We start from the raw sequence: 15108 nt of genomic DNA on the forward strand, positions 1-15108 counted from the left end.
GCCTGGGCTATATAGCGAGACATTCTCCAAACACCAAACCCAACCCGAGGCTGCTTGGGGGCCCTCCCGTGGGTCTGAACATGTAACGGGCACCTTTCTGGAATAAGCATTACGGTACTAATGAGCGTGGAAGAGAGAGGTCACTCCTGAAAGGCTTCGGTGCTGGGTCCAGTGTGTATTCTCATTTTATACTCTAAAACCACAAGTGGTGTGGGCAAGGAAGTAAGGTTTAACAGAAGCCAAAGTGGCAGTCAGCTGGCCGTTAAGGACAAGGACCTACTGTGTTAGCTATTTCTCCAGGTCATCCTGTTCCAGGTAGCAAGTGGAATCATGCTTGGCAACTAGGCAGAGCAAGCCGCGCTTGAAGTGAACCACTAAATAAATCAACAACCCGTCATCCAATAATTGGTCTTTTCTACCTAACTCAACTTCCGAAGGAGCATGCGGAAGCCGGCTTCCCCTGACACTAGGGAATTGCAGGTGGAGTCCTGGCATCTCCTGGTCTCCACGTGGCGTTCATCTCTAGCAGGCGCTTTGGAGATTCCACTCCTGGACCAGAGTCAGAAAGCAGTCGCCCGAACCCGGAAATCCCAGCGCCCCGGGGGAGGCCCACTCGCGGGGACATCTAGCGGGCTCCCGCACAGCTACAGGTTCCGCCCTCTGAGCGAGCAGGAGGCGGGCACACGACCGAGCAACGCCACCGATTGGTCCTCCCCGAGGCCCCAGCCTCGGATTGGTTGCCTGGGACACGTGGCCTACCTGAGGCCTGGCGTCTTTGGCTGTGGATGCTCTGGGCTTGCCAGGGTCCGCTAGCCGTGCAAACGGGCTTGGAAGCTGCACCGAGCTCTTCGGATCCGGCTTTTTTCCACGCGCGGACCCTGAGCCGGGGATACCCAGCGTCTCCGGGGCGGCGCTTGCCGGGGTCCTGCGGCCATGAGTGTGGGTTTCATCGGCGCGGGCCAGCTGGCCTGTGCGCTGGCGCGGGGCTTCACGGCCGCAGGTGAGCGCGTGGTCAGCCCTCCGGCTCGCCAGAGGGAACGAGTGAGTGAGGAGTGGTGAGTGAGTGCGTGCATGTGTGAGTGTGAGTGAATGGGAGGTTTGCAGCCATCTGCCTGGATGCCATAGCGTCGGAGGCCGGCAGTGCATGAGCTGCCGTGGGCTTCCTTGGATGGATCGATTGCATGATTGGGCCACGATCCCCTGTTGAAAAAACCTTGTTTCTCTGTAGGCGTCCTGTCGGCTCACAAGATAATAGCCAGCTCCCCGGAAATGGACCTGCCCACGGTGTCTGCGCTCAGGGTAGGAGGGATGGAGGGGAGCGGGAAAGAGGTAGAGGCCCTGGAAAAGCGTGACCTGAAGTGACCTGCGTCTGGCTGGCTTGTCATCGTGACAAGCCCTCCACCTTCGCAGTCTTGTGTGGTGGGAGCCCCCAGGCAGAGTTTGGGTCGGATCCAGATACTGGGGTGAAAGTATGGGTATATAGGAATGACTTTTTGTTGGCTAGTCTACTTGGCTTTGAACTCACTACATAGTCCATATAAGTCTGGAAAATTCTACTACTTCAGCTTTCCAAGTGTTGGGAATCACAGGCATGAGTCACGGAGTGAGCCAGAAATGTATTTTTTCTTCATTGATTAGTGGTGTGACTCTGAAGTAGTCAGCCACTCCGAGGCTGTTTCCTCATTCTCTATAGCCCTTTGCAGTTGTAAATGACTGTGTTGGGAAAGGACCTGGTGAGTTAGTTTCTTTCAGTAAAGCTCGGGATCCTAAAGTCTTATAAAATCTGGCCAGTGTGGCACAGGACAGCCCGTGAGTGCCTAGTGTGGGCTTATGTCCCTAACACTGTAGGGCTCTGATACTCACTTGGGAGTCCTGGGGGATGGGTGGGGTTGTAGAGACTTGCTACTCTGGTAAACTAGGTTCTCTGGCTACTAGGTTGGGAGTGGGCTTTGTGCTGATGTTTGCCCCTCTATGTGCTCTTCCCACCATGGGGGTTCTCGCCTGGTGAAGGGGTGTCAGGAGATTGCTGGGGTTGAGGGGACAGCCTCTTTTCTGGCCACTGTGGAGAAGCTTGTCCTGCATAGCATCTGTGCCTTCTTGCCCAGCGGCAGGAATGGACAATTGTCATTTGGGGGTCATCATGGAACCCTGAAGGGACAGAATAAAGAGTTTTAGCTGCAGCTGACCGAGAGCTGGCTGTTCCGTGGGAGGCCTGGGCTCATCGGCATTGCCTAGCACTATTGACTGGGTCCTCTTCTCCTGCAGAGGATGGGCGTGAATCTGACCCGAAGCAATAAGGACACCGTGCGGCACAGTGACGTTCTGTTCCTGGCTGTGAAGCCACACATCATCCCCTTCATCCTGGATGAGATTGGGGCCGACGTGCAGGAGAGGCACATCGTGGTCTCCTGCGCGGCCGGCGTCACCATCAGTTCCGTGGAGAAGGTGCTGATGCCCCGGTGCCCTTCGTGTGAGAGGAGGGGTGGCCTGTGCGTGACTGCTGATGGGTCGGACCTGGGGGGGCTGCGCTGGATGCCCCGGGCACTCAGGTGGCCTGCTCTCCTGCCCTAGAAGCTGATGGCGTTCCAGCCAGCCCCCAAAGTGATCCGCTGCATGACCAACACCCCGGTGGTGGTGCGAGAGGGGGCCACGGTGTATGCCACGGGTACCCATGCTCTGGTGGAGGACGGGAAGCTGCTGGAGCAGCTGATGAGCAGCGTGGGCTTCTGCACAGAGGTGGAGGAGGACCTCATTGACGCCATCACAGGGCTCAGCGGCAGCGGGCCCGCCTATGTGAGTGGTCCGCCCTTGCCGCTTGGCTTGTGTGAATCCTAGGCGGCTGGAGGGGCTGGCGGAGGAGAGGGCAGTAATGCTCGTCTCTTGGGCGTGGCTGGCTGGTGGAAGAAGCTGACCCTGAGGACTAGTTCCAGTCAGCAGAGAAAGCAGCCCCTGAGGAGTGGGTACTTGGTGCTTGTTTCCTGGGTTCAGAGAGTATCTCCACAGGCATTTATGGCCCTGGATGCCCTGGCAGATGGTGGGGTGAAGATGGGCGTGCCACGGCGACTGGCGGTCCGACTCGGAGCGCAGGCATTGCTGGTCAGTGTCTTTGCATGTTTGACCCGAGGGTTGTGTTTTGGCGGGGTGCGTGGGTGGGGGGTGGGAGTGGGGCGGGGCGGGGTACTGAGCTTTGGGCATAGTTTGGTTCTAATGCCCCCTTGTGCCTCAGGGAGCAGCTAAGATGCTGCTGGACTCAGAGGACCACCCAGGCCAGCTCAAGGACAACGTCTGCTCACCCGGGGGGGCCACTATCCATGCCCTGCACTTCCTTGAGAGTGGGGGCTTTCGCTCTCTGCTCATCAATGCAGTTGAGGCCTCCTGTATCCGAACAAGGTGGGTAGGCCCCGCTCTCCCTGGCCTGAGTTCTCCCATTCCCAGCCTGCCCTGAGATGGGCAGGTTCCGTTCTCTTGGGTCTCATGAGTGATGTCGGAGTCTGTGCTCGTTGGTGACCACAGCTCACTTGGCTTCCTTGAGCTAAAGGTTTGGTAGCCTCACTTCACCCAGCTCTTGCCACAGTTCTGATAGCTACGATTAACTTTGATTTGTAGATGGGGAAGTTTAAGGACAAACAGGTATGAAATGGTGGAGGCGGGATTCAACTCCTGCCTGGCTCTGACTTTGAGCTCAAACCCTGTAACTTCCCATACTCCCTTTCCTGTGTGGTCCCAGATAGCACTGCATGCTGTCTAGCTTGGACCACATGAAACGACTGTGACACTCCCTGCTTAGTTAGAGATGACCCTTGAGAAGCCTGGAGCCTCTTTGGTGTGGGATTCTGAGTCTGGGTGGGATCAGGTTGAGGGTCTGGGGCTGTATGACTGGAAGGCTCAACGCTCTGGCTCCAAGGTTTGCCACCTTCCCTGTGGGGTTTTGTCTACAGAGAGCTGCAGTCCATGGCTGACCAAGAAAAGGTCTCCCCTGCTGCCCTTAAGAAGACCCTCCTGGACAGAGTGAAGCTGGAATCACCCACCGTGTCCACGATGGCCCCGCCCAGTCCAGGGAAGCTCCTCACGAGAAGCCCCGCCATGGGAAGCAAGAAGGACTGAGGAGTACTCCGTGGGGTGTCCCTGTCCCCAGCAGTGCAGAGGGGCAGGCTTAGGCCCGGGGTGAAAGCTGCTTGGATCTGTTTACTTGGTGGCACTGAGTCCTTCTCTTGTCCCACAGTGGAAGGTGCTCTGAAGAGGCAGCTGATGCCCGAAGCCAGGTAGTCCTGCACGCCTCTCTGAGAGAGGTGGGGGACTCTGAGTTAGCACCCCCCTCAGCAGATGTCTGTGAACTTTAGTTAGATCCCAAGAGTGGTTCAGTTTGACCTCAAGGTGAGGTGAGGGGACAGAGGGAAGGCCCATCCTCTGAATTAAAACCATGTAGAAGCAAGTGACTTTGTGTTGCCGTTGGAAGTGTGGGGAATTCCACGAGGCTTTTGCTTGACTCTGGTTTCACAGATGTCCCAATACAAGATGATGTTCATTGCTAGGTCTAGCTGCTTTAATAAAGATTTTATTTATTTATTTTTGATAGAGTCTCACTGTGTAGCCCAGGCTGGCCCTGACTTGTGATAATCCTCTTGTCTCTGCCTTTTTTTTTCCCCCTTGAGACAGAGTTTCTCTGTATAGTCCTGGCTGTCCTAGAACTCACTCTGTAGACCAGGCTGGCCTTGAACTCAGAGATCCACCTGCCTCTGCCTCCCGAGTGCTGGGACTAAAGGTGTGCGCCACCACCTTGGGCTTTTTCTTACTTCTAAGTCATTGTCTTAGTCACTTTTTCATTGCTGTGGTAAGACACCATGCCCAAGGCAGCTCAGAGGAGGCACGGTTTATTTTGTGCGTGTGGTTCCAGGGGGCCTAGAGTCCACGATGGCAGAGCAGAGGCATGGCAGCACAAACAGCCAGAGCTTATGTGTTGAACCACAGTCAGCAGGCAGAGAGGGGGTTAACCGAAGCCTCAGAACCGGCCCCTGTGGCCAGACTGCCTCCAGCAACTTCCCACACACTCGCCAGCCAGCCGGGGACCCAGTATTCAATTCCCAAGACTTGCGGGGGGAAATCTCATTCAAACCACCTCGTCATGTTCTGGGCCTCCCTGGAAGGCAGCATTGTCCAAGGATTGGAAGGACGGGTGAGGGGTAAAGAGCCAGGCCCTGAGAGCCGAAGTGAGTAACCTGTCCTAGGGTTAGGCATGCCCTTGGATGAGCCAAAGTCTGGTGGCAGAGAAGACCCAGTGTCGGCAGGCCCAGGGGTCCTCCTCGTCAGGTGGAAGGATGTGTCTTTTTTTTTTTCTAGGTCCTATTGTAACTTTATTATTTACATTTATTTATTTGAGAGAGAGAGCCACTTTACTTTCTCATCAGCAGTACATGAAAGTTCCAGTTTCTCTATATCATTGTCAACATTTATTGCCAAGCATTTTGATTTATTGCTATTTTAACAGGTATGTAGTAGTTTAAAAGCAATTGGCCCCATTATCTCATAGGGAGTGGCACTGTTAAGCGCTTGTCTTTGCTGGAGTGAGTATGGCCTTGGTTGGTGAAAGTGTCAGTGTGGGGGGATGAGTTTGGAAGTTGGAAGGATGTGACTTTTTCCTCACTTTATAGGATGCCAAGGCCATCTGTCCACACTGTGAGTGACCGTTCCTAGCTCTCTCCCTTGTCCTCACAGGACCTGAAGTAGCCTTCCACCCCAACGTCACATGGTGAACTCTTCTGAGGGCCTCAGAAAAATGTTTCCCTGTTTACACCGCTGTTTTGCTTTTCTGACACGGGCAAGCAGCTGTGCCTGGCCACCACCCTGGATCCTCTGGGGCAGCGGGAGGAAGCGGAATAGCCTCACCGCCTTCCTTCTGCCTGGTTGCTTGCAGTTAGCGGGCATGATTTTGGAAGTTAAAAGACTGAACCCGTGGGGGCTGGAGGTGAAGCCCAGTGGTAGAACACTTAGCTGGCATGCAGAAGCCCTGGCTTTATCCCCAGCAGTGAGGGAGAAAAGAGAAAGCTTTAACAGGTTTGGCTTTTCCTCCCCCACTGCTCCTTTTTATGGAGTACAGAAACACAAACACACTCTCTTGTATCCGCTGCAGCCCTACATGACTGTGGCTAAGCAATACTCCAGAGACACTGCGAGTTACTGGTGCCCAAGGGCCTGGCTGGGCTGGCTTCGCCTCGGCATGTGAGGCTCTTTGTGTGTGTGTGTCCGCACACACCTTACAGCCTGCCGTGTGCTGTGCTTTCACAGACGGAGCATCAGAGTGGGTGTGGTGGGGGCCAGGGATGTGGCTGAGTGGGAGAGCGTGTGCCTAGTGTGCATAAGGCCCTGCTTCAGTCAGCGGCACCAGAGAGCTTGGCGTCTTGAGTTGGTCCCTGGCGTCCACGTAAAGGCGGAAGGAGAGAACGGATGCCACGTGTGCTGTGTGACACATGGCTACATCTCCCTCCCCTCGCATATACACACCGTACAGAAATGAGATAGGAAAGGAAGGAAGTGAGAAAGGAACACACACCAGTAGGAGGGGGACCTGGGTGGGGGTGGGGCAGGGGCAAGACCTGCCCAGAGGCAGCTTTTGATTTGAGACGCAGTATTCTTCCGTAGACCAGGCTGGTCTTGAACTCACCGCAGCCTTTACTTAGCATCCTTAATGCTGGGATTATAAGCACATTACATAAACTTTCGGTGTTGCTAAGTAGATAAAAATTCCTCTGAAGGTATATCCTAGTCACCAAGTGCATTTGGAGTCCCTGAGGATGCTGACAGGTGCCGGGACTGCAGGACTTGTGAGTCCTGGGTGGTTGGGGCTGGAGCATACCCTGTCTGCCCTGCTTTGGTCTGAGCTGTGTCCAGGAGCGCTCTTGGCATGAAAATGCCATCCTTGGCACAGGTGAGTAGACAAGTCCTCTGGGCCCCACCTCTTCTCGAAGAAGCCCATCTGTGCAGTTAGCTCCGTGGGCTCCTGTGACCATGTCTCAAATGATAACTGATGCTATCATTCCAAATCTCTATGTCCCTTCCTCTCCCATGGCCTGGGAGCGGTATGTAGGAAGGTGGTTGGTTGTTGGCCATCTTCCTAGCCCTAGACTAGAACATGGTACCTAATAGTGCACACTGCTTTTGGTTTTTTTTTTGTTGTTGTTGTTTAGTTTTTCTGAGACAGGGTTTCTCTGCGTAGCTTTGCGCCTTTCCTGGATCTCGTTCAGTAGACCAGGCTGGCCTTGAACTCACAGAGATCCACCTGGCTCTGCCTCCCTAGTGCTGGGATTAAAGGCGTGCACCACCACTGCCCGGCTGTTTTGTTTTTTATGAGACAAGATTTCTCTGTATACCCGTGGCTGTTCTGGAACTCAATCTGTAGACCAGGCGGGCCTCAAACTCAGATCCACCTGGCTCTACCTCCCTAGTGCTGGGATTAAAGGCCTGTGCCACCACCGCCTGGCTTGACAGCTCTTCTGAATGTCAGGCTCAACAGCTTGCTGATAAGCTTAAGGAAACCTCTGGTCTACTAGATGATAACTTTGCGGTTTTTCTAGCCCCCTTTCTGCCCCCTATGCTGAGACTCTAACCCAGGAACCTTGAGCATGCTAAGTGTGTGCTTTATGGCTGAATAACACACAGCCTTTAGCCTGACCTTGAACCTGCTAATTCAGTTTTGACATCTTTTACTCAATGAGGAGTGGGGTTGTTTGTTTGTTTTGTTTAGGCTTTTGTTTCTTGCTATACTGACCCAAGCCAGCTTTGAACTCTGTTAAGTCAAGGCTGCCCTCAAACTTGGAACCTTCCGGCTTCAGCCTCTCAAGGGCTGGGATTACAAGCATGTACCACCAGGGCAAAGCAGTGAGTGTTATCAAACGTATCTTCAGGGTGGTGCTACCCTGGCCTTTTCCGTGTGTGAAATGCTACCCTGCCCGTTTTTTTTTTTTTGTTTTTTGTTTTTTTTTTTTTTTGGTTTTTCGAGACAGGGTTTCTCTGCGTAGCTTTGCACCTTTCCTGGATCTCGTTCAGTAGACCAGGCTGGCCTCGAACTCACAGAGATCCACCTGGCTCTGCCTCCTGAGTGCTGGGATTAAAGGCGTGCGCCACCACCGCCCAGCTTTTTTTTTTTTTTTTTTTTAAAGATTTATTTATTTAATGTTCTTTGGTGCTTTGCCTGCATGTAGGTCTGTGCAGGGTCAGATCCCCTGAAACTGGAGTTTCAGACAGTTGTGAGCTGCTGTATGGGTGCTGGGAATTGAATCCAGGTCCTCTGGAAGAGCAGCCAGTGCTCTTCACTGTTGAGCCAGCTCTCCAGCCCCACACTCTGCCCATTCTTGCAGCAGCCTGGAGAGTCTTCAGGAAGGAGAGAGCAGCCGAGGGACACGATGGCTTTCTGCTCCAGAGAGAGCATGTGGGTGAGTGCTCCATCCTTGAAAATAAAAATGTCTGGGAAGGACGCTGGGGCTGGAACACCCTGAAGGTTTTTGGATGGCAGACAGACAGAGATATTTCAATATTGGGAGAGCCTCCTCATCCTGCCTCCTAGAGGGGCCACTGGAGGGCTCCCTTGATTAGATCTGAGTTTATACATACTTAGATTTGTAATGCAAGCTTCTCCCCTCCAGGGCTGTGTTCTCCAAGCTTCAGTGAAATGGGAACTGCATCATTATTAAAGCGAGAGCTGGGGGTGGGGCTCAGCGGTGGAGTGAATGGTTAGGAGGAGAAAAACCCTCGGTTTCCATACCAACGTAACCAAAAGATGAAAGGAGGTCATGTGTGGTACTGTTCCTGACAGGAGAGCATTTATTAAGGAAGTCCCTACATGTGGAGTCATATAAGAGTACCTTCCACCAGGTGGGGGTGGTGCACACCTTTAATCCCAGCACTCAGGAGGATCTCTGTGAGTTCAAGGCCAGCCTGGTCTACAAAGTGAGTTCCCGGACAGCCAGAACTGTTACACAGAAAAACCCTTTCAGGGGAAAAAAAAGTTCCTTGATCAGACCCCGGCTGGGCTTCATAAGAGAGAAGGGAACTTGTGTGTGTGGTTATAGAGGTGAGGGGTCAGTCCAAGCCACATGGTTGCCTGCTCAGGTTCCTACAAGCTGCATAGTGACTCAGGTGTAAAAAGGCCCCGTGGAAGGCCAGGTAATAATAATGATGTGTGTGTGGTGCTGGGAACCCAGGGCTTCCTGCATACTAAGCAGGAAGAGTCATGCCCCAACCTCCTTTGTCATTAAATAAAAGATGTTTGAGATAAGGTGTTCTGTAGCCCGGGCTAGCCTAGAACTTTGTCTTGGTCACTGTTCTGTTGCTGTGAAGAGACACCATGACCAAGGCAACTCTTCTAAGGGAAGGCATTTAATTGGGCTGGCTTACAGTTTCAGAGACAGTCCATTGTCACCGGGACAGGGAGCATAATGACAGGCAGGCATGGTGCTGGAGAGGGAGCTGAGAGCTACGTTTTTTGATCTGCAAGCAGAGGGAGGATAGGGGAGGGAGAGAGAGAGAAACTTCAAAGCCCACCCCCCAGTAGCACACTTCCTCCCGCAAGGCCACACCTATGTGAGCCTTCTTATTCAAACCACCACAGACATAACCCAAGCTGGCTTTAAATTTGTGATGACTTGATCTTCCCACCTTGGCCCACCAAGTGCTGGAATTACAGAATGAAGTACCACACTTTGCTTTATTATCCATTTTAATGACATAACCAGAAACTGAAATAGAGATGTGACTTGCCCAAGGCCTCCTGGCCGGTGAGGATTAGAACCCAGGCCTTCGCTCTTCTAGCAGTTTACTAATTAACCTGGTGAGAAGAAAACACTCCGCCATTGATCGATGGAAGAGATGCTGCATAAGACATTCCAGTTTAGTTTTCTCTGTCTTAGAATTCGGAATGGAGGAGAAACACCACGACGCAGACAACTCTTCTAAGAGAAAGCATTTACCTGGGCTGGCTTACAGTTTGCACCCCAGCTCCGCCCCTTTGCCCATGTCAGTTGTTGGTACTCGGTATCTTGCTTGGACTGTTATTTTTTTTTTTAAATCAACCTTTTGCTCCATAGCAACACTTTTGAATTAACAAGGGTGCTGTTACCTATTGTCTCCAGTAAGATCCCCAGGCCAAGGGTGGGTATCCCCAGCTGGGGCAGCTGGGGTTGCTGGCACCAACATTCCATCGTCCAGATCTGAGTCCTTTTCCAGTTTGCCCACTCAACTCAAGGACAAGCTGTCAGAGCCCTGGAGGACAGCACTGATGACTCCTGTAGATGTCCCCAGTCAGAGAAGAAACTCGATCCGAGGTGCTTGAGCTTAGTAGATTCCCGTAGTGTGGTGCAGAGAAGAGGACTGACCGCCAGAGGACACGAACTGGGGAGCTCTGGGAGCCAAACCTGGGCTGGGGTGGGTGTTGGGGGGACAGGGAGAAGGCAGGAGAGCAGCTGGTGACTTCCTGTTTCCACTATGAAGTTCAGTGTTCTTCAGAGAGGACACCCAAGTCTATATGCTCTGCTTCCTTCTAGCCTCTGCCACAGCAGTCACAGGGATGTAGAGCTGGGCATCTGCTCTCTTGTAGACCCACAAACTTGCATCCCTTCTGGGCTCCCGGGCAGAGCATCCTGCCATTATCAATTGCTCGCTGTACCCAGCCTCTCCAGGTCATCTGAAGGAGTATCCACCAGTCCTGCATAGACAGGCCTAGAGAGTCGGATCACATTCCACCAGGTCACCTTGCCAAGTTCCCGAGTCTGCATGCCCTCACCTGAGGGTGACCACAGGCTCTCCCTGCTGGTGCTGGGGTTTAAAGGAGACAAAGAGCTGGTGGGTGGCAGGCGTGAGCCCTCAGAACTTGAGAGTGCTGTTTTGTTATAATCTGCTTGAAGACCGAAGCACAGAAAGTCTAGTGGGCAACAGAATCAGGGCCATGGCTTTGGGCTGCCTGGGCTCATGGCCCTGTTCCCTGCCGTGGCCTCTGCCTTTTTATTTTATTTTTTTGCAGTGTTTGGGTTGGAACCCAGGGCCTCATTCATTAGGCATGGGGTTTTCCCCTTTTGGAGACAGGGTTTCAATGAGCTTCCCAGGCAGGCCTTGAACTCCCCCAGTCTTCTTCTTCTGCCTCTGGAGTAGCTGGAATTATAGGCCCGTGCCACCCACCTGTAGATGAACAGTCTTATTAAATAAACACAGAGCCAGTTGCAGAGTTAAAAGCCCAAGAGGTCAGAACAGTAGCTGAGAGCTGAGTTTACCCTTCACTGCCGCTGCTGTGTTTCCTCTCAGCAAGTGTGCTACTTCCTGTATGTCTGTCTTTTTATAGATTTTCTGTTCTGCCTTCTCATTGGTTGTAAACCCAACCACATGACCTCCTCGTCACTGCCCATCCATACAGACCTCCAGGTCTTCTATGGTTGGTATTGAGATTAAAGGCGTGTGTCTCCATGCTGGCTGTATCCTTGAACACACAGACTCTGCCTGCCATGTGATCGGGATTAAGGGTGTGCGCTACCACTGCCTGACTTCTGCTATGGCTTGCTATCAGCTCTGACCCCCAGGCATTTTTATTTATTAACATACAAATAAAGTCACATTTCAGTACAAATAAAATATCACCATACTCCCCTCCCTTTTTGATGGTGAAAGATGAAAGGGCATGGAACAAGCACTCACTTCCATCTCCAGCCATCCACAGTGCTCCTCAACAGTGCTCCCTGAATGTGCTCAGCTATTGATCACCCGGCTTCCCCCTCCTATTCTCTGCCTCTGTAGTGCAGCAGCAGACTCCACACTAAACCTTGGATTCAGAGTCCCCGAGAGCCCTGTAGGAATGTTGAATCCTCAGGCAGGTGTGGGAGCCACTGCTAGACACTGTTCTCGGGAACCTGACGAGCTCTCATTAACTTGAATTGAGCTGACTGGGGCTGGCAGCCAACGTTCTCAAAAAGCTGGCTAAGGCCAGGGAGAAATCCCTACAAAGCAAGCAATGTATACACATACGTCTATTCAGATCTTGTTATAGATACATAAAGTAAAAATGTCAAAATTACTTATGTGCCAAGCCCCCCCTGGTGTTATGATGTCAACATCCTGAGATATTTGTGGGCAGCTAAAGGAAATAGTGGCGAGTAAAGAGAGAGCCAGGTGACTCAGGGTAAGGAAGATGGCTGGGGGAGGGGCAGAGAGAAAGTGGGCCTTCTTCCTGTAATTCTGACCTTCCTCCCAGGTGGGAAGATTAAATGCGAGGAGCACCTGCTGTAATCCAGCTAGCACGCACTTGTTCATTCCTCAAACACTGAGTCCTTGCTGAGCACCCAACCTGGCCTTACAAACACACCCAGACCGGATGACTTCCTCTAATGCAGTCCTGGATCTGTGAGAGGAAAAAAAACAAAAAAACAAAAAACGGAGATCCAGAAAAACCGCTGCCAGTTCAGGGCTCAGTGAGCTTAGTGGACATGTGTGTAGCAAGCTGGGGAAGAGAGACAGGTCTGAGGCCATCGTGGCAGGGGGCTGTGGTCAGATGCAGGTAAGCAAGGATAAGGGACGTTTTTTTTTAGCTAGAGAAAAGGTGGTACAGGGCAAGGTGGCTAAAGCATGGTCTCAGAATGGGACCTACGTGTGGGACCAGTGTGGGTAAAGTAGGGGAGGGAGGCATGAAGAGTGTGTGTGTGCTGGGTGTGGGGGTGACCAGGAGAGAGGCATGAAGAGTGTGTGTGTGCTGGGTGTGGGGGTGACCAGGAGAGAGGAGGCTGTACTTGGAAGACAGGCTCATTCACAGGGAGATTAAACAGGGAGAAAGCACCATTCGTCTTTGCCAAAAAAAGAACACTGAGTGGTTCAGGAGAAGGCACTAGTGGAGAAGAGCCGAGCTCCATGCCTAGAGCCCATGTGAAGAAACTGGGCCTGGCAGTGTGTGCCTTTCATCTCACTGCTGGGGAGGGGGAGACAGGAGGGTCCCCGAGCTTCATGGCCAGCGTGTCTAGCTGAATCAGTGAGCTCCAGGAAATCCAGAGACCCTGTCTCAAAACAGAAGGTGGGGGCTGGAGTAAAGCGGTTGCTACACAAATGTGAGGACTGTGTTTGACCCCCAGAGGCCGTGGTCGTCTCCACACCAAGACAGGGGAATCCCAGCAGGTTGTGGGCCAGCTAGCATGGTATGCAACAGCACACAGAGAACCTGCCGCAGACAAGGTGGAGGCAAGGACTAACAGCCAAGGTTGTCTCCTGACCTCCACAAGTGTACCCACACACACATGCACGTGAACACACATCACACATACAGAGAGAGAGAGAGAGAGAGAGAGAGAGAGAGAGAGAGAGAGAGAATAAATATAACTTTAAAAAGGAAAAAAGTGAAGTGAAGTGAATAACTGAAGAAGACACCTGCCTTTGACATCGGGTCTCCACATGCACAGGCACACACGTGCACCTCCACTCACATAAGCATGTGCACACAGGCACAGACACACATGTGCACCCACACAAGCATGTGCACACAGGCACAGGCACACACGTGCACCTCCACTCACATAAGCATGTGCACACAGGCACAGACACACATGTGCACTCACACAAGCATGTGCACACAGGCACAGGCACACATGTGCACTCACACAAGCATGTGCACACAGGCACAGGCACACATGTGCATCCACACAAGCATGTGCACACAGGCACAGGCACACATGTGCACCTCCACTCACATAAGCATGTGCACATAGGCACAGGCACACATGTGCACCCACACAAGCATGTGCACACAGGCACAGGCACACATGTGCACCCACACAAGCATGTGCACATAGGCACAGGCACACACGTACACCTGCACTCACATAAGCATGTGCAGACACATAAACACACACAAAAGAAAGACAAAATATAATGATATATATGCATGAAAATGCCATCATGAAACTCACTGCTTTGTATGCTAACTTAAATAATTTTTTTTTTTTTTTTTTTTTGGTTTTTCGAGACAGGGTTTCTCTGTGTAGCTTTGGTGCCTTTCCTGGAACTCACTCTGTAGCCCAGGCTGGCCTCGAACTCACAGAGATCCACCTGCCTCTGCCTCCCGAGTGCTGGGATTAAAGGCGTGCGTCACCACCGCCCGGCTTAAATAAATTTTTAGTGCTGGGCATGGTGGCACACACCTTTAATCCCAGCACGTGGGAGACAGAGGCAGATGGATTGCTGTGAGTTCAAGGCCAGCCAGAGCTACATAGTGTGATCCTGTCTCAAAAAACCAATAAAATAAAAATAAATAAATAAATGGGGGGATGGTGGAGAAAACTCTGTTGAGAACCTGTAACTGGGGGCCATCTGGGTGATAAAGAATGGGGCCAGGAGAAGAGTAATTAACACCCAAGGGTCCTTGGCGTCCCCAGCAGGGCTCATAGCGATTGATTGTTTGATTGATTGTTTAAAAGCTAATTGGGTGATGCAAAGACCACAGACAGAGACCATGTAATACCCGATGCCCACAGGGTCCCTATTGTGTGCTCAGCCAGGCACTTAGCAGGTGCTTAAGGGGGATTTTGAGCCCTGAGATGGGCAAGGTGACCGGGAAGTGGGTGTGAAGGCCTCTGGAACCTAGCTCCATCCTAGCTCACCTAGTCTTCCTTTCCTCTCTTTTTTCTTTTCTTTCCTTCCTTCTCCTTTTTCCTTTTCTCTTCCTCTCTCTGCTCCCATCCCTCCCCCCCTGCCCCCCGCCGTGCAAACACTCATGCAAGAACACTAAGAATATCTACCACTGATCCACACCCCCAGACCCTCTGTGACACCATACACTAACCTGTGGAACACAGAGAGCTTTGAGAAAAATAACAGCATCAGCGACTATCCTGGGTGGCAGACCTGTCACCCAGGGCTGAGTCCTTTGCCTGCCAAGTGGATGTTTTGATCTTTGCTTTTAGGAATGAATTCTACTTGGGTCAGGTGGAGATGGAGACAGAGTCTCGGAACGGGCACCGGCCAGGACTAGTAGAATTGGTGCTCAGTTGATATTTGTGTAAGGTGGCTTCTTAGGGCTTTATTCCTGCGTATTTTACCTCAGCTGGGTAGCCTACATAGCAGACTCATATTTCCTCACTCTCTTGCATTCTG

General features: G+C 52.2%; 1 protein-coding gene across 1 annotated transcript; it reads left to right on the plus strand.

Moving 5' to 3' along the window:
- Positions 1–747: 747 nt before the first annotated feature.
- On the plus strand, positions 748–4566 carry Pycr2 (pyrroline-5-carboxylate reductase 2). The gene is made up of 7 exons (XM_052736674.1): positions 748–1000; positions 1229–1299; positions 2266–2445; positions 2572–2793; positions 3004–3096; positions 3227–3390; positions 3939–4566. Exons 1-7 carry the CDS (start codon positions 934–936, stop codon positions 4102–4104), a joined length of 963 nt encoding a protein of 320 aa, XP_052592634.1. The 5' UTR covers positions 748–933; the 3' UTR covers positions 4105–4566.
- The last annotated feature ends 10542 nt before the right edge of the window (positions 4567–15108 follow it).

The sequence above is a fragment of the Peromyscus californicus genome, unplaced genomic scaffold (genome assembly GCF_007827085.1).
Source record: "Peromyscus californicus insignis strain IS unplaced genomic scaffold, ASM782708v3 Scaffold_14__1_contigs__length_90479793_seg_2, whole genome shotgun sequence".
NCBI lineage: Eukaryota > Metazoa > Chordata > Mammalia > Rodentia > Cricetidae > Peromyscus > Peromyscus californicus.